The 18,386-nt window shown below is 37.8% G+C and overlaps 1 protein-coding gene across 12 annotated transcripts in view; it reads left to right on the top strand.

Moving 5' to 3' along the window:
* Positions 1–18,386, top strand: part of MEIS2 (Meis homeobox 2) — a 174,919-nt gene that overhangs the window by 30,250 nt on the left and 126,283 nt on the right. For 6 of the 12 annotated variants that reach the window (XM_071744315.1, XM_071744313.1, XM_071744319.1 and 3 more), the window contains exon 8: positions 12,260–12,361. The exons of the other annotated variants lie outside the window; for them this stretch is intronic. In XM_071744315.1, the coding sequence (XP_071600416.1) occupies positions 12,260–12,361 (102 nt within the window). The remainder of the gene's footprint in view (positions 1–12,259; positions 12,362–18,386) is intronic. 12 annotated transcript variants of the gene reach the window in all.

The raw sequence follows: 18,386 nt of genomic DNA, 5'->3' as shown, positions 1-18,386 counted from the left end.
TGGTAGTGCTTCAAGTGTTTCATTGAGATAACAGTAATTTTGACTCCATTGCCTTACTTGGTGTTCATGGACACCAATTCAGCTGGATGCTGAATTCAGTTGCTCAAAACAGCCATGTGTACTGTGCATCCACCTCATGCCCAAGCATTATTTATGTCTTCTAATGCATATTGAGAAATGTCTTGTGAAAAGTAAAAGGATTTTTTTCATATTTCTGTGCTATCAAAGTGTAAAGAAAGCTGATTTGAATAAAAAAATACTCAGTCCATAGAACACATAAAATACACTGAGTGTAACTTTTACTGTCAGTTCACTGCCTTGGGAAAATTATTGAAGTCCCATGTCTTCTCTCCACTCAAAGGGCTGTCACCTTTTTTTTTTATTATTTCTTCATTACTGCATTGTATTTTTGTTTCTCAGTGTTAAATTGCAAATTATAATTTGCCACTTGTTGAAGATTTTAACATCATAATTAGCATTGTTGAGATGGCAAATATTTTTAGGCAAGAAATAGCAAAAGATGAAAAGTTCCCATGTGTACATCAGCACAGACCTTTCATTTTTAAGAAGTTCTTGTGACAACCAAAGTAGGACCTCAGTCTGGCAGAGGCTTCTACTTTACTTAACTGATTATTGCAAGTACTGTTATTGAAATAAGGAGGGCCACAGTAGGGTTAACATTTACCTCCTCAGCCTTTGTAGGATTTGTATTTGAATGATGAAACATCAATTATAAAGAAGCAGATAGTTCATATATATGTGAAAAAAACAGCTAAAAGTCATTCCAGGAAGTGTGTTCTCTGTCAGCATTTTGGCTACATAACACATAGGAATACTAAAAGTTCCTTGTCAAAAGCTACTAAAAGGAAAATTTCCTGATTGTTTTCAATTTACACCTTCATTCTAGTCCTAAACAACAAATACTTTCCTTGAAAAGAAAACCAGTAAATTTTGTTTCTCTAAGTTGTTAGACTTTTGATTAGATTTCATGTGCTTCTGAGTCCATGCACTTGAAAGTAATTTTGTGTATTCAGATACTTAATAAATTTTGTGCAAAACATCTGTCACCAAGTGAGAGTGTATTTGAGTATTAAAAAATTCCTGTTTCATAACTTGTATAAGTGGTAAATTGAGACGGATCTTTCTAGATAAGAATCATCACACTTAATCAATGCTTTGTTTAAACATTCTTATTTTTCTTCAACAGTGTCTTATGCCTTTTGAGTGAAATTGTCAATTCCATAAGTTTAAAATATAAAAAATTAATTTATATTTTATTAAATTAATTTTTATTAAACTAAACATTATTAAATTAAATGAAATTTTCATTTATAAGTTACAAAAATGTTTTTCATTTTAGGGAAAAATGGATAGGCTGATTTTTGCTACCATCTCAGCTGACTTAAAACTTTGAGTTTACTGCCTTTTTCATGTGCAAGAATCTAAAAAGAGAAGTATGTAGAAAGGATGCAGAAGGATGTAGAAAGTAGTCATATTTCAGTCACAGAGAGAAGTAACAATGCAGTTTTCCAGCTTGATAAAGCATAACAAAGACTCTCTCATTAACGTTGAATCCTTCTTAGATTTTAATTACTTATAGATTTTACTGTTTCTTTCAGTGTGATGAAGGCACCATATCTGAACTTCCCTAAAGTTCACAAACTTACTTTAGTGAGTTTAGTGAGACATGACTGATAGCTAGCTACTGCCTGTGTGACCATTTTCTTCTTTTTGTTAGCTTTTTTTTGTCTCAAAATAACACAATTCATCCCACCCTATCCATTTCTCGGAAGTCTTCTGAAGTGCATATCTTTAATGATAGATTAAACACTGTCATTTATCTGTGAATTGGTTATACTAATTATTTCCCTGAGTTAGATCTTATTAGCAGTTCATATTCCCAGCTTTGAGGACAGTTTGGCATAAAGCCTCCTCTGTGAAAGAAGGGCTTTATTGATTTTTTTTTTTTTTTTTTTTTTAAAGGATCTTTCATGCATTCTATTAATCTATAACTCAGGATGAACTACAGATCTGCCCTTTTTGTTGTTGTTTTGTTTTCTGAATCTGAATTTGAGCAGGAATATGTTTCATAAAGTCAGGCCTTTCTAATCTGGTAAATTCATCAGTGATATTCAGGATTTGGTTTCAGACCCCTCTCTTCTTTCTTGTAAACTAATCCAGCATTCCTAGGACCACCAAAGAGAATGTCTTTTTAGCTAGAAGTCCACACTGTCAGAATTCAGGTTTACTGTATGCCAATTAATCCTCATTTAAGCTCTTCCAAATGGCTATCTGTCTGGTTTCTTTAAAAGAAATAAGCTGACCTTTTATTTTAGAATAAAGAAATCTACATCTTTCTAACGCAATTTTCAGTATTCTTACAGACTTCAATGATGTGAACGTAAAGTATAAAATAGGTCACATTCTGACTTTAGTGAGAGTGGATAGAAGCACAGTCTGTATACTTGGAAAGCAGAATTGATTCAATCTTGGTGTGCCTGTCCAAAAAAAAAAAAAAAATATCTTATTTCTATATAATTTTCCTTCATATAATTAGAGAATATAGATTTGAGTTTGTTTCTCATGTTATTTTCTATTACTGCCTTACATGAGCTCAGAGGAGGTGCTGAGTTCTTGGAGGGAATGTGTGTGTATATATTTTTTTGTATGTGTTTATTCACATATAAACATTTTACATGCTTCCTTAGAGAATTTCCTTGTAAGGTTCAGTTGTTCTTAAGAGACTGAGAACTTGTCTAGTGCATAATTTGTAAACTATGCAACGAGCACCCTCCAGCTGAGGCAAACCCTGGAATGGTTCTCTGGGACCTCTTTTGCTTGCTGCTGTAATATCCTTGGATGTAAAGGTCCTTCCTAGTTGGAACTGTGATTGTGACGAGCAGGATACATGGCCAGATGTCCAGTGGAGGATCTGTGTATTGGTCTTCTGTTTCAATCTTCCATCAAGCAGCTGTTTGTTATAGTGTGATTCATTTTATTTTAGATTATTTGAGAAGGATATTGCTTCTTAACACTAAAACCCCATATAACACCCTCTGCTTTTATCTCTTCTCCATGCCAATTTGCTGTTCTTGAGTAGCTTGTCTTACTTCCTGAGAGCAGGATGTAACTTGTGTGAGCTAAATGAGGTTGCAGCATCCAAAAGAAAAGAGAGACTGGACTATCAGTTGCACACTGGGCAGGAATGTTTTTGTTAAATCCAGGTGAGACAGTAGATTTTTTTAGTTGCTTGCTTCACCTTAAAACAGAGCAAAAGCTTTATCTCCCACTTTCAGAAGAAAGACTGGTTACATACACCAGGCTTCTTATGCTGATTTGACAGAACTGATTTACTCAGCTGCTACTTTCTCGTTGCCTTTTTGTAACAGTCCTTTAAACAACTTGTTAGCAACTTCCTACTTTTATTTTAAACTGCTATAGGTAGAAAACATTTTTTTTTTTAATAGAGACATTTTAAGCTTTTAAAATATAGCAGTAGAGTATTTCCTTCTGTAAACCATCTCTCATATATTAAAAAGTAACTGTCAGTTGGTTTCCTTCCTGTCTTGTACATATTTGAGGTTATAACAATAGAAGTTCTTAGCTTAGGTCTGGTCTTTTTATCTCTCCTCCCCCTCTTCTTTTTTTTTTTTCCTTTAAGGTGATGACTTTGGGGGATGGTCTTTCTCTTAGTTAAATTGTCCGTGAAGGTAGGAGGTTTTGAGTAGCGCTTTTGGGTTTTCTTTATTTGGGATTTTTTTTTTTTTTGTTATTGTTGTTGTTGTAGTATGGCAGAGAATAGCAGGACATAACTGAGAAGGATTAAACCTTTTAAAAGTAGATTTTTAAAAAAAGTGTGGCATGGACAAAGGTTTGTCAGGTTTTGCTTGAATCAGCCCACATCTGTTATAAGATAGATCTGCAGACAGGCTTTGGTTTTTGTCATGTCCAGGGGAATCCACTGAATCTTGGCCTTCATTTAGGATTCCCTCCTGATGAGCAAATTCCCATGACCGCTTTTGAAGCTTTAAAAGCTTTGGTTTTGTTTTAAAAGGCCTCTGAGCACAGGCAATGTTTACATAGGCATTTAGAAACAAAAACCTGAGCTTTTAAACCTTCAAACATCACTGAGGGGATTCGCTTCACTTCTCAGCAGACCAAGTCTGAGATAACACCTGCAAGAAGTGTGTGTCTATGTGTGTGGATTTTGTGAAAATTGTGATGCACTGTCTCAACTGACCCACAAATGTGATAGCAGTGTGTGTGTGTGTGTAAATCTTGTTGTCATGTTTCACTGGTATTAATTTTTAAGAGCAAACTATTTGGTTCTGTGGAATGACTGATGTGGGTTAGCCAGTTTTGGTTTTAGATTGTTTTAATTTCTTCTCCTTGTACCTCCTCTGATGCAAATGCTAAGAAATAGTCTCCAGAAGAACAGGCTGAGTCAAAGTCCCTTGGTATGTTTTGTTATCTAAAGGGTATTGGGTTTTTTGCTTCAACCTTAATTTTTTCTTTTCAGTTAGCATCACTTGCCCAATAAAAGATAGTAAGTATATGGGTCATATCATATGTAAAGCCAACTCTGTGATTACTAGGAGAGAAGTAATGTACAAAAGAAATCAGTGGAAAAACCATCAGACTGGTGAAATAACAGAAAAACTCATTGCACTCCTTTTCAACTCCATCTCTGCATCTCAAACACCTGAGATGAAATTTTGACATGTTTTGAGAGGAAGAGTAAGGGGGTTTTCAGAATTAAGGATAGACACTAAATGAATATATTAACAGTGATTTTCTCCTGTCCCATGCTGTTCTCAAAACACCTGTTAAAACAAATAAACACATATTTCAGGATTGATGATACTAACTGGCAAACTTGGCACCAAATAACCTGCTGAAACTAAAATGTTGATGCAGAACATGTGCTTAACTTAACAGTCCATAACCCTGTTTTTAGAACACTGAAATACCTACCCTGAGGAAAGCTCATAAAATGAAGGTCTTTAGAGTTCATAGATTAGACAAATTAAGCTTATTTTTAGAATGAAGCATTTTTAAGAGTGAGTATTCTCACTGACTCCTCTCTATACAAGTGGCCACGTGCATGAAATAGAAGGCATGAAAACACCAAAGATTTTTTAGTTTTTTTTAAAGTGTGTTTTCCATAGGTTCAGTGGCTAAAGAAATGTGCAGAAATGGGATGCTTGGCAAGGCAAACACTCCGTGTTTGGGAGGATTACATATTGCAGGCAGATCTGAAAGAATATATGCTTGGTTTCTAAGGGTCCTTAATTGGGCTTTTTACAACACATAATACTTAATTCTTCTAGAAATTCCCAGTGCCTTACAGATTCTATTGCTTCGGATTAGGTTGACTAATTTGGAGTATCTCTAATCGTGTTTCCCCATGTGTAACATTTTAGCCATGTGTCTTATTTTACTGTAAAATATATAATTTATAAATAGATAAAAATCCTGGTAGGCTGGTTTGAATCCATTCTAGAACAAAATTACTTGTTTTGTATTGTGTGTGATAGCTTCAAGCTGCTTTAGGATAACTGTCTTCAACAAAGAAGAAATCTTTGTTATGTTATTCATCTGGAGGCACTGGAAATTAAAAAACTGAGCTACTGTACCAACTAGGACCTATTATTTCTGAAGTACTCCTGGAGAAATAAACTTTTTGCATCAGGCAAACCTAAATGCTGAAAAAATACATATGAACTCACATAACTTTCCTTTTTGCACTTGTCCACACAGTGTGTGTGTGTGTGTTTGTTAATGGAAGAAATTAGAACAGGCTCTATTAAGCTGAACAGTATTTTCTTCATTGAAATTTTCTGGCTGTGTAACTTTTTTGACAAATTGCTTACTGTCTTCCATTTTACCAAATGTGTGCTTTTTTGCCTCGAAACTATATGCTTTACTGTTAGATGTTCTGGGATATGGCGGATTTTATTTCTCTTTTTGGGGAATAAACCAGAAGCATCTTGTGCTGAATAAGCTGAGAAAAAAGAAAATAGAATACTCAAGCAGTGCATTGGGGAAGGAGCGGGTCAGACTGGTTTTTTTCTTCAGTGTTTTTTATATTTTTTTGATAACTGAACAGAACTTAGGGGTAAAAAACAAGTTGTCCTTAACAAGGAAATTATTTAGAAGTGCAACGTGTTTATGTATGTGGACGAGAACAGTGCACTGTTAGCAGTGACTGCATGCATGGCATGATGCAACCTTTTGACAGCTGAGTGTCTGCTGGAGATATCTGTGGAGGGTGACCTTTTGCCCTAAGGAAGAATGCTCTGAAGGTGGGGAATGTCCTTATCTGTCCTGGCCCACCACGCACAAAGCCTGCCCACCACCATCCTTGCACCCTCCTGCTTACGTAGCTCTTCAAATACAAATAGGCTGAGCCCAAACTGAGCAGATTCTCCCAAAGCAATATGAAAAGTCAGCTTGCTTTTGCCTTGGTGGAAAGGCAGAGGTTAAGTCAAAGGCCTCAGACAGTATGAAATTAGAATGAGATCTTTAGCCTTTAAGTAGACGTATTAGCTAGTAAGTCACCTGCACAAGGACTGCTACTCTCTGATGTGCCTGCCACTCCCTCAGGTTGCTTATTTCTGTAGATCACTTGTTACTTGGGCTGTGGAAACCAGTATGTACAGCACCTTACCCTTCAGATACACAGGTTCAAGTTAGATATTGTAGAGCAGACACAGAAGGCATCAGCTGTCTCTTTTTCAGGTGGTGGAAAAAAGGGAAGGAGGAGGAAAAGGGCTTGAGTAGGTTGGGAAGGAAATAATAATAAAAATAACAACGATAAAGTGATGGGAACATTTTCAGACTAATGTACTTCTGATTTTCATAGAAAAGAGAATCCATTGTACTGGCTGTAATCTGAGAAACTTTCTGTTATCAAGCTCTTTTTAATTCCCAAGCCTGGATTTCCCAGTACAGGTGACTCTCAGAAAAGCAGCATCATGTTGGTGATTGCTGTTGCTTGTAATGCGCTGCTGTGTTTGCAGCAGTGATTCACGGTAGCCACCGGCTGCCTGTTAGTCAACAAGGACCCACATCCCACTTGTTATAGGTGAAGTGGTGATTTCTTGTCTCAAGAGGCTGTAGTGTTTGATGTGTGTGGCTTGGGTGTGTTGCTCGGATTTTTTTTTTTTTTTTTAAAAAGAAAAAAAAAAAAAAGCAAACCCCAGATAATATAAGGATCTTTGCCTGCTAAAAACAAAGCAGCAAATATTCTATTCCAAAAGGTGGAGCAGTCTTGAAGAAAACAGGTTACCCTCCCTCCCCCCAAGACCCTTTAGTCCCACAGAATGACTGCATGCTTCAGCAGGGATTTCTCTGCTAGTTGGATCCCAGGAGGCCTTATTGAGTGCAGCGCTGCTCAGGGAGTTGCAGCTGTATAAAGTGTGTGTGTGGGGGAAATGTAGTTTGTACGAATTGTTCTTTACCTTGGTTTGGGTTCAGCACGGCAGCTGCACTCCAACTTTGTGTGTGACAGCACAAAGGACAGCAAAAGTGAAAAGCAAGTCAGCAAGTAGAGAGACAAAAGCAACGATCAGCTAATACAGCTCCACATGGCCTAACTAATTTATGAGAAAAAACCTGTTCTGTTCATTGGCTCAGCACTCTGAGGAGGCAGGTGGAATTGTAGGAAGTTTTCATTGAGTCTCTGGAGCAACTAAGGAAGCCACTAGAGATTCTTCTCAGTTTGAACTTTATCAGGGTCTACGCTTAATCAATATGGTATTGGAAAAAGAATTAATTACTAAAGCAGAATAAAACAGCTGCATTTTAAACTAAGGATCCATCAATTCAGTAATCTTCCAGTTACAGGCTAGGTGCCGTGAGGATCATTTTGACTTCGTGTAATGAGGAACTGAGGGAGTTTCCTCATGAACAGGCTGGGAATTCACATTAGCCTATTTCAGCTATTTGTCATCAGTACAACTCATTTCTCCCCTTCTGAATTACAATTTGTATTTGATATACTGTCAAACCCACAGAATTCCCATATTCACGGCACTGAAAGCATTAATGCGGAAATCATTGTCACCATGAGAAAAAGTCTTAACCTTCCTGAGCCTCTTTATTCTATAGGCTGCGGCTCGAGTGGTTTCATGCCGGACATACCTCTATTGTGTTCATTGTGAGGGTCAGGGACCTGCCTGTTGAAGAAGCAGTAATTTGAACACAGCCTGTAAATGTTTCATCTGTAATTTCCATAATGGTGAATTTCAAGGAGGGCTGAGAAGGGTTATGGGAGATGAATTAGGTTTTTAGTGAGCTCATTAGGAAGCCAAACAGAGTTTAGACAGCAAGGCGGTGAGTGTGGCTGTAATCAGTTCTGCTCGCTTTGTTCCCTGCCTTCGGGACATTTTTTGCAAACTTCATGGCAGGGGCTGATGAGAATATACTGAGCAGAGGCTGCAATCTGATGGTTGACTTGTTGATTTGTAAACCTCTTAATTCATTTTTTGTTCAATTTAATCTTTTCTTTCTCAAGGAAAATTAGTTGAATGTTAGCCCTCTTTGCACTATTCACCTCTTAAATTATGCTCATTTTGAGGAGCTTGTTATGCCTGAATAAACATGAAATGACTTGGCATTTTCCCATAAGAGGCACACCCATTTTAATACCATGTATTTACCATTCCTGGAAATGTCTCATTAACTTCTGAAAATCTGTGAGCATGATATTTTTGGGCTACTGTAACACACCTCTTGGCAGTCACAGAAGGCAGTTTGGTTAATGCCTCATAATATCCATTTTTATTCTCAACATGAAGAAAGGCTCTCTATAGAAAATTGATGCAGTTTGCTCTGCTAATTTTCATGCTCATTCCAATTAATTTAACATGACCCAGATTTTCTTCCTCGGGCTCATCCTGACTAATTAGTAAGGCAACACCTAGAACAAGTTCTGTTTAATAACATTGAGGAACACTAGTTGTGAGTGATTTTGATGCTAATAAAGATATTCACTGATGGGACAGATATTTGATGTCAATTACAGTATGTAATTTAGAAGTCCCAATGTGCTGGATAGAGTATAGGAAAGCTGGTAAATCACTCTGGGAGATCTTTTTTTTTTTTTTTTTTTTTAAAGACTTCCAAAGCACCTAGCTATCCTCAGGGACTAATTAGTTTTATTTTTTTGGTACAACCAGTAATATTATCAACCAATTCCACAGTAATAGGTGGGGTGTGCTGCTAAAGATGTACAGCTTGTGAACCATCAATGGCCAGGGCCCAGGCTTGTGTTATTTACCAAACCTTTATCATCTATGGAAAAGCCACCACAAGTACTAGAAAACAACACTGGTTGAGGAGAAAAAGATGGCCTGCTCATCTTCTTGATTACCTTCTCTTTCCTTGGCATTGTTCAGATGAATCTATTTTGCAAGAAATAAAGAGTTGAAAAGGGAGCCTCGTTAGTGCTTCCTAAATCACTTAAGAACGTTGGCATTTCTCATCTTGGAAAAATAGCTTGCACTCTCAGTGTTAGTTCTTTCCTGCTCTCTGAGAGCCAGGGAGAAGTTAACTCTACCCAAACAGGCAGGACTGGTGGAAACAGCAACACAGGCAGGTCCTGGTCCCACTGAACACTTCTCCAGCCAGGGAAGAAAGACTGCGTGTTCAGCAGGTGGAGAGTGAGGTCCAGAGCTTGTGTTTCATTGGCTTCATTTGAGGTAGAAATGGGAAATGACAAATCTGTTTTTCACTCAATCTCTCAAAACAGATTCCACCTATGCTACAAGAACCAGAGATGGATAAAGTGGACAACAATACTGTTCATGCTGCATGATTTTTATAAGCCACAGATACAAAAGCCTGTGTGGTCTCTTTACTGAAGCTGCAGCACTAGGAATTGCTTTTGCTCTTAGTAACGTAAATGGAAATACAGCTATTTAGCCAAGGAGAAAAGAAATAAGACTTCCTCATGTAACTGTTTTGATCACAAGAACTTATGTCCAAGAACTTGCCTTCTAACAGTATTTCAATATGTAAAGAAATCTTATTCTCTAAGATATGCCTGTAGAGATGAAGAAGAATTAGTAAAAACAGTAACCATACTCAGACTTGAAAAAATGTAATGCTCAGATGAGAGCAGGAGTGCATTGACGTGCTTGTCTTTAAAAATAATAATGTAGAATATTCACTTATCGTAAGACCCACCAACTAGTAAAAGGAATAGTATGTATTGCTTTTAAAACAGTTTTCATTGAAAGCTGTGTTCCTTGCTCATTTGAGCACTTTCGAAAGTCCTTATCCCTCAGGTTTGCTGAAGGTCACTTGCTGAGCCAGTAACAGAAAAGGGAGTAGAATATCTTGTGTTACATAAAGCTCCAGCAGTATGATTATCTCAATTCTTAGCTGCTGAATATATCTCTGGTAAGTTTTAAAACCTGACAATAAACAAACACGGTAAAAATATCTTAACTATAAAAATTGCAAAGGGAGGGTTAATGTATTTGAGGTAAATCTTAATTGCTAAAATCCTATTTGGTTTTGGTGGGGGGTTTTGTTAGGTTTTTTTTCCCTCTCATTGGCACAATTTCAGTGTTTTTAAGGGGTGGCGGAGAAGGTGAGAGATGGAAGGACTGTGTGAAGGTTCTTTGAATGCATAATGCATTTAAACACTGCTGTTTCCAACCTGATGCCACTAGCCAGCTGAGAAACAATTCCTGGGAACAGCCTTGCAGTGAGGAGACAGAGATGACCATGTCTACAGTGATTCCTAGCTGGTGTCAGAACATGACAGTTCTGTTGTTCTGGGTCAGCGGTGAATACCTCACTCAAATGGTGCAAAGTCAGCCAGTTCTTAATTTTTTATCTCCTCAAGAGTGCATTCAGAGACTTTATCACTGAGAAGAATGGCTCCCCTGCCTAGTGTGATCAAGATCTGGAAATGTGCTGCATCAGCATGTTGAGCCTGGACTGGTATTTGATTGGTGGGGTTTAGATTTGATCTTATGGCATACGTGTCCCTTCTCTAACTGGCTAGGGGAACAGCCTGTCCAGGGGGAAACTCAGTTTTACCCATCTGGATGAAGAGAAGTCTCCTAACTTGCCAGGTTGATTGTTTTTGTTTTTTTTTTGGGGGGGGTCCACCCCTATCTTGTCTCAGGTGGGGAGCAGGGTGGTAGAAGTTCTCTGGCACCCAACTTGTGGGGTTCTTCCCTAGACAGAGCCCTGCATCACAAATCAGTCTTGGAAGATGTTGTGGGCACTGCATATTTGTCTTTTGCAACACTTTCTGCTACACTGAAAGGCTTGCAATGAAATTATGGGTTTATGAACAGAAAAGCAAAAGCAGGTGTCAGAGTGGGGGTCTGTGATTTTGAGTTTTGTGCTGTGAACTTTTAGGCAAGTAGTGTTATAACAATATTTTTATGCTTTCTTGTTTTCTAAATCAAATCAATGAAAACTTTTGTCAAACATTTTTCCCTATGTTGCTATGAAATTTTTTGTTCTGTCTGTTCTTTTGATCGCTTAAAGTAGATCCAGTGCATCCTATGGGATAGTTTGGATGCAGAGAGAAGAGAAAGTCACAGCCTTCCCCTCTTTGTTTGTTTTGCCACATTATTCGGAAACAATCCAGTAAAACTGTAAGATGGGAGAAAATAAGTTGTTTGTAAACCTCTCTGGTATCACCAAGTTCTCTTTTTCTGTTGTTTTTGTTTTGTCAACTGGCTGAAATTTTCTGCCCATAATTCATGTCTTCATGCTTGCTTCTTCTTGCAGTTCAAGGCATTTGGATATTCTTAAGTGTATTCCTTCATGGCTGAAGCCAGGCTCCAAGAAACTAGCAGGGACTAACTAGGGGCTTGGGCTCTTAAATGCTTGCTCTTCTAATCTGTCCTACAGACCTTGAAAGACAAAATGTGTCAAGCTTTTCTGTAACCAGTTTTACACATCCAATAGATATAGCAGATTAAGTATACGTGGTTCATACTTTGCAAGGCTTCTTGGAGGAAAAGAATCATGAAAAATATTACCCTGAAAGTAAATATGGTCAGGTTCAAAGCACTTAATTGTTGGCTGGAACACGATTCACCGGTGTCAACCAGCAGCAGATCAAGCCCTTTGTGGTGGGCACCAAGTGGCATAGAGGTTGTGAACAGTGGAAGTTACGTTTCCAGATACCTCATACACTATATTTAAAGTAGGGGCTTTAACTTAAACCTACAAGAGCAGACTGTCAGTGTTCCTACGTAACCCTTCGCATTCTGGCATTTTCCAGACTGCCAGCCAAATGAACACTTTAGGAGGAGGTGCATGTATATGTCCGCAGCACCCAACGGGTTAATCCACCCTACTGTGCATGGGTGTTGGAGCTCGTACGGTATGTAAGATTTGCCAAGTTTGGAGTTGTTTTGTATTTTTTAATTTTTTGCTGGACTATGCATTCACAGCAAGCATCTCTTCTGATGCTGCCTGGATGTTTGTGGATGCATATCAAGATGGTACTCTTATTTGTGTTTCATGTAACACACATGTATGTTTACATTTTATCACCTGGGAAAGCTTTTATGGTTCATTTTGACACTTTTTATTAAAACTTTTTTTTTTTTTTTTTTAAGCACTCAGCCATCCTCCATTTTTTAAAATACATCTTAAAATAGACTAATGTGTGTTTTGGACTTGTGACCTAACAAATGTCCTTTTTAATAACTGAAGCTTCTAAGATAGCATCTCTCTCAGGAATAGATGTCCGATACATTTCTAGTCCTAACTTTATTTTTTTTAATAATGAAAAAATCCCATGAATGTGTACTTGTATCCAGTATTTTGGCTGGATTTTTTTTAATAGCTAAATAACTCTGAAAACAGGAGTATCTAATGTGGACACTAGATGGACTTCTGCTGTATTAGTGAGCATCATTTTAAGGCATGTCTCCTGAACAAGCAATTGTGCCCAACATCATCTTGTTTGTAAGTTTGTAATAGGTGTAAGGAAAATTGAGATGTCCTGATGGCAATTTTCCTTATAAAACCAAGTGGGTTTTATTCTTAAAAAAACTTCAATAATGATTTCATGAAGGAGAACAGTACAGGGTGTTAGCCACCATCTAATTTACATTCTCTATGTTCTGGTATATATAAATAACTGAAAAATGTTAAAGGTTAAATATTGATGAGCTCCTATTGAACTTAATTACTTATCTTCAACTGCAGGTAGAATTTTAATTATTGAACTTGGCTATTTATCCCACATTTGATATTATTCTAATGACAAAAACAACAGGGTAGCAAATAAGAAATGCTACCTGAAGTAAAATACAGCATTTTAATGCATCCCAACTTTGCTGCAGTTGACCGAGGAAGCCATTTAGTGCAACAGGAATAGAGAACTAAAAAAAAAAAAAAAAAAAAAAATTAAAAATGGTCTTTTAAAGAAGATGTGCTTTAGGCAATTAAAAAAAAAAGCATTTTTGTCTCCTGATTTCTTTAATGACTTGTTATTGTTGTCTCAGCTGTAGAGAAAGTCTGCAGCTGGTCTTCTTAACGGAATTACTATGAGAATGCTAAAAATATTTCTCTAAAAATACATTTTAAAGTGAGTTAAAAAGAACTCCATTTAAACTGCAGCACAAGGACATTTTGTGTGACAGCGTTTGTAGGATGAAAAATTTAAGCAGAGTAACAGCTATTTACATTCACACTGCAAAGTAATTACCAAAGCAGACAAAATACTTAAACCTAATTTAATAATGCTTTCCTTCAGCCTAGGTGCCAAAACCTGGCTGTAAACTTCCTAACTTGTGCTGATGTGAGGGGGGAGGAATTGAAGTTAAAATCATGTAGAAACAAGTGGATTGAACACTTTTCCAGTGAGATACAAAGTGAGTTTCACTTTTAAAGAGAAGAGCATCATAGATCAGCATATACCACAAGTTTTAATGAGTATATCTCCTTTGGAATTGTGCTGTGCTTGCAATTCTATGTGAACAAGAGAAGGATCTGGTCTTACACTCCTTACTCAGGCAAAACTGCCACTGACATTAATGGTAATTTTGCTTGAATAGAACAAAGTGCTTGATGGAGGTTATGCCAGCATGAGGGGTGTGAGATTAGGATAAACGTGCAAAAAAAGTACAACTTCAAATGGCTGTACCTTTGATTTCTCAAGCTAGCATTTCCTCCAACTACAAGGATCTTAATTATAACATTTGCTGGTTCAAAGATTAACATTTAGCATTCTGGGAAAGACTTTCTGGACTTTAGTAACCTGATCAGTACGGGTCTCCTTTTGGTCTCTGCCTCTTTCTCGTTCTTTGTATTTCAGGGTAGATGATAGTATCTGGCACATTCCTTGGATGACTTGAAGATAGCAGCCCTCTGTGTTTGGGGCTGAAAGATTGTGAACTCTGTGTTAGCAGAAATGCCACACAGGGGAGGTGAATAGAACATTAAAAAAGCTTTAGCTTTAGGTACTGCAGCGCAAGCAGAGTTGAATTTGAGAGCTGGGACTTAAGTGGACATTTGTCCCTGCTTTCTTCCTTAATAAAATCTGAGTGTTAACTGTGGATAAGGGCATTTGAGAGATCACTAAAAATGAATCATTGAGTGCCCAGAAGAGCTTTATTATGATATACTATGGAGAACTTTAGAATATACTGTGGACTTTTTATGTGCTTATCAGATGCATGTATGAGTTACTATTACAGAAGTAAATTCTTTTGTCCTTCACTGCAGAAGGAAAATCATTTACCAAATTAAAATAGCAAAATAAAATTAATCAAAAACTGGATCTCTGTGGTCGTTTCTGGCCCTATGTTCCCATCTAATTTTCTTTTGCCCCATCAAAGGGCAAAACCCACAGGCTCTAACCAGCAACACTGGTTGTTCTTGTGTGTGTGTAATCCATTTTGAAAAACTCTGACACAAATACTAAATCTGGCAAAATTCTCAGAGCAGACATCCTGACTGGCCAAACTGAGTTTAAAAAAAAAATAATAATTTTAAAAGTCCCTAGGCTGATACAAGGTTCCAGGTCCTTGCAGATAGAACCAGGAGAGGTCGTTAAGTTCAGGTTTTTTTGCCCTGGTAGCAATTAGATTGAAAGAGTCATTCGGCTCCTAAAGTTCCACATGGATGTTGCCACTGCCCAGTTAACCAGTGTGAAAATACCGTGGAAAATAAATTATTAAACTATACTGTTATTACTAACTTGCCAGCTCCAGAGAAACAAATGCAGCCACATTTACATATGTGTCCATCTGTCTGTTTTTACACTTTATGTCTTCAGCCAGTGGGTGAAATTGTTTTAATCCAAGCTGCAGTCTGATTTTTTTTTTTTCCCTGCTGATATTTTTTTCTCTCTGTGTGTATGTTATTTGTAGATGGACACGCATATTCCTGACAGTAGCTAGTTCTTAATTGTCCTTTTAAGTAACCTAATCTATCTGGCCACGGTAGTTTTAACTGGAGTAAGCAGCAGAGTTCTCCATGGATAATTTTCGTTAGTTAGCAGATTGTTACCATCTCAATGTTGCTGAAATCCCTAATCTGAGGTCAGCGTGAAGCTGCAGTGGTTACAATCCTGTTGCCTGATGCAGTGTGAATGGAAGTGCTTTCTGTCAGAAACATGTGGTCTCTTCAGTGGAGAGCCTGCGTAAATCCTGTGTAAATAGAGGGAGGCTAACAAAGGATGAGCCCCTGCAGCTCAGAGCATTTGGAGCCATTTGGAGGCTGAATTTGCTAAATGCTGCTTATACCGCCTGAAAAGTTGAAGAGAAAGGAGCATAAAATCCCTTCTTTTTTCTCTTTCTGCTCCTACCCTGGGGGGAGGGTGTTAAGGGCCAGGGAAGCCTGAGGTAAGCCTATGAAGACTGTTTTTTCAGTGCTCTTTTGAGTGTGAAAAAGGTGGCATGGGTCACTGTCCCCTCTTTAATGTCGGAAAACCCACACAGTTAGTAAATGTTGCATGTAAACTAAAGCATTTCATCCCTTCTCCTGCACTCCACGGCAGTGGGCCATGAACTAGTCACTTGAAAATCGCAGAAAAAATTCACTTCAACATGTCCAGACAGTTTAGCACAGCAGGAACGTAAGAGAGATCAGTAATTAGCAGGTTGCTTTACTGTTCCTCTTGTCTGCGTTGGAATACTTTTTTTTTCACCTGATGTGAAAAAATGTTGGACCATAATTAACGAAGCACAAACCTATGGCTGCAGAATAGAACTTAAAATTTAAACCGATTATTCTTTAAAAAGCTAGAAAAATATGTTGTTGGCTTCTGAATACTGTCTTTAAGAATTCTCAGGCCACTTCACAAATGAATACAATCTTTAAACACAGACAACTGAAGGCAAAAAAAAAAACAAAAAACAAACCCAAGAAGCACAAACCACCCAGCCTTTTTTCTTATTTTTGGATAGGAAAATAACAAGGGGAAATGTGAAACATTACTGTTCTGCAATAAGTTTGCAATATTTGAATCACCAATTTCATAGCACGCATGGCTGTAGCAATAAGATAGCTGGGATGTCTTTCCTACTTTTGAGTAAATAATAAAGTATTTGTAAATGCCTTTTCGAATATGAGATAAATTAGTGATTACAGAAAGGTGCCTACCCACAATAAGAAAAGGAACAGTTTTTATTCTGCCTCTTGTTGTAAACAGACTTCAGATACCAGATACCATGCAATTCCTTAAGCCTTTAGCACATATTGCCAGATGGCAACAGGGACTTGCCCCTGACTGACAAACTATGCTAAAATATGATTAGATTGAGCAGAATAGCTTTGTAGGTGAGGATTGAAAGTAGCTTAAGTTGTCTTTCTTTTCTTCCTGTTTGAATTTACAATAGTTAATAATGCCTGGATTGTGTGAAACTTGCACATGCCATCTCTACAGTGCCAGCCCAGTGGAATTTCTGGGTTATATTCTGGAAAGCAGAGGATCTTCCACAAGCACAGCAGAGAGATGGTCAACTTCTCATCTCATACTTGCTGCTAGAAGGGCAAAAGAATAACATCTTCTGTAGTAAGAGAGATGGTAGTGCAATAGATCTGGAGTCTCCCCAGTGTCCAACCCTTCTCTCTCCAAGATGTTCACCAAACTTACAACATAGCAGCACAAGGCATCTGTCTGGTGTATTAGAGAAGGTGAGGGGACACAGGGGGCTAATTACAGCACCTCACTTGAGAACACCCTGATCCAGATTTGGGCAAGTGGTAGCTGAGTATGCAGGTCAACCTAGGATACCTGTGTCAGGCCTAAATAGCTTCTGATGGCTTCTTTCCTCCTGCAGTGAAGTAATTCAGCAAAGCCAGCACACCTCCTGGCAGAGCTCTGCAGGTGATGGCTCTAAGCTGGGATGTCCACTTGAACTGTTTGTGGTTTTCAAAGTCCTTGATTTGCCACTAACTCAGTTTCCCTAGGCAATAATATGCAGTGGGTAAGTATTGCTTCTGTGGTGTGGGGAGACTCAGCTAACTTCTGTGAGCAGTGATCATTAGGAGAAGGAAAAAAACTCCACTGACAACATTCAAAGAGCTGTGATCTGCTGAAGCTGTGAGGCTAACAGCCTGATGATTTTAACAGGGTGGAATGGAGATAAGGAGTTCTCCTGAAGGGTCTTTGCTTCTTTAGTTCCCTCTCTGTTAGTCCTCCTTATAGCACAGACTGTCTTATCTTCAAAACATATTCAAACTCTTCGCTTTCCAGTTTTTTTGGCAGTGGTAATTAACCAGATTTTAAAGATTTTTCTCTGGTGGTAATGTGGATCATATTTCTAAGTTGAACATCCTTATTAATAACATTTTACAATACTTATGTGTCCAGATGGACACATTGTAAGTACAAACAAATAATTGCAAATTGTGAATATAAGCTGCATGCAGATTCTCTCCTGTTTTGCATTTATATCTACATATTCTTCTCCATCAAAATACTGGACTGAAAGACTTTAGAGCAGTTTAATTAAGATCAGCACAGTGCACTTCAGTTTTTCTTTTCAGGCACCTTTAACTGGATTTTCATATTGCTTGGACTATTTTTAGGAAAATGGTGAAGTGTCTTCTCTTCCCCCTGCTTTACATACCCTGCTTTTCCCTCTTTTCCTCTAACATGATGAGCCATAAAGCTGTAAGAGACCTTTGATGGTGAAGAAACTCAAACACTGGGTCCCAGAAATTTATTTTTCCAGAAATCACTTTTCTTTCTGCTCTACTTACTATGATGGTAATAGAAACTATTTCTAGAGTTTGAATTTGGGCTGTTACTAGGTTTCTGTGCTTTGGCCTCACTGGGTTATCCTTTTCAGTTATTTTGCACAGACTGGGTACCTGCTATTCATCCTGTTCATAAATGGTGAAAAACCATATGAGCAGCTTCTAAACAGTGCTTGCTCCATCTCTTG

Source organism: Heliangelus exortis, chromosome 5 (assembly GCF_036169615.1).
Source record: "Heliangelus exortis chromosome 5, bHelExo1.hap1, whole genome shotgun sequence".
NCBI classification, from domain to species: Eukaryota; Metazoa; Chordata; class Aves; order Apodiformes; family Trochilidae; genus Heliangelus; species Heliangelus exortis.
This window is presented reverse-complemented; position numbering and strand designations above follow the sequence as displayed.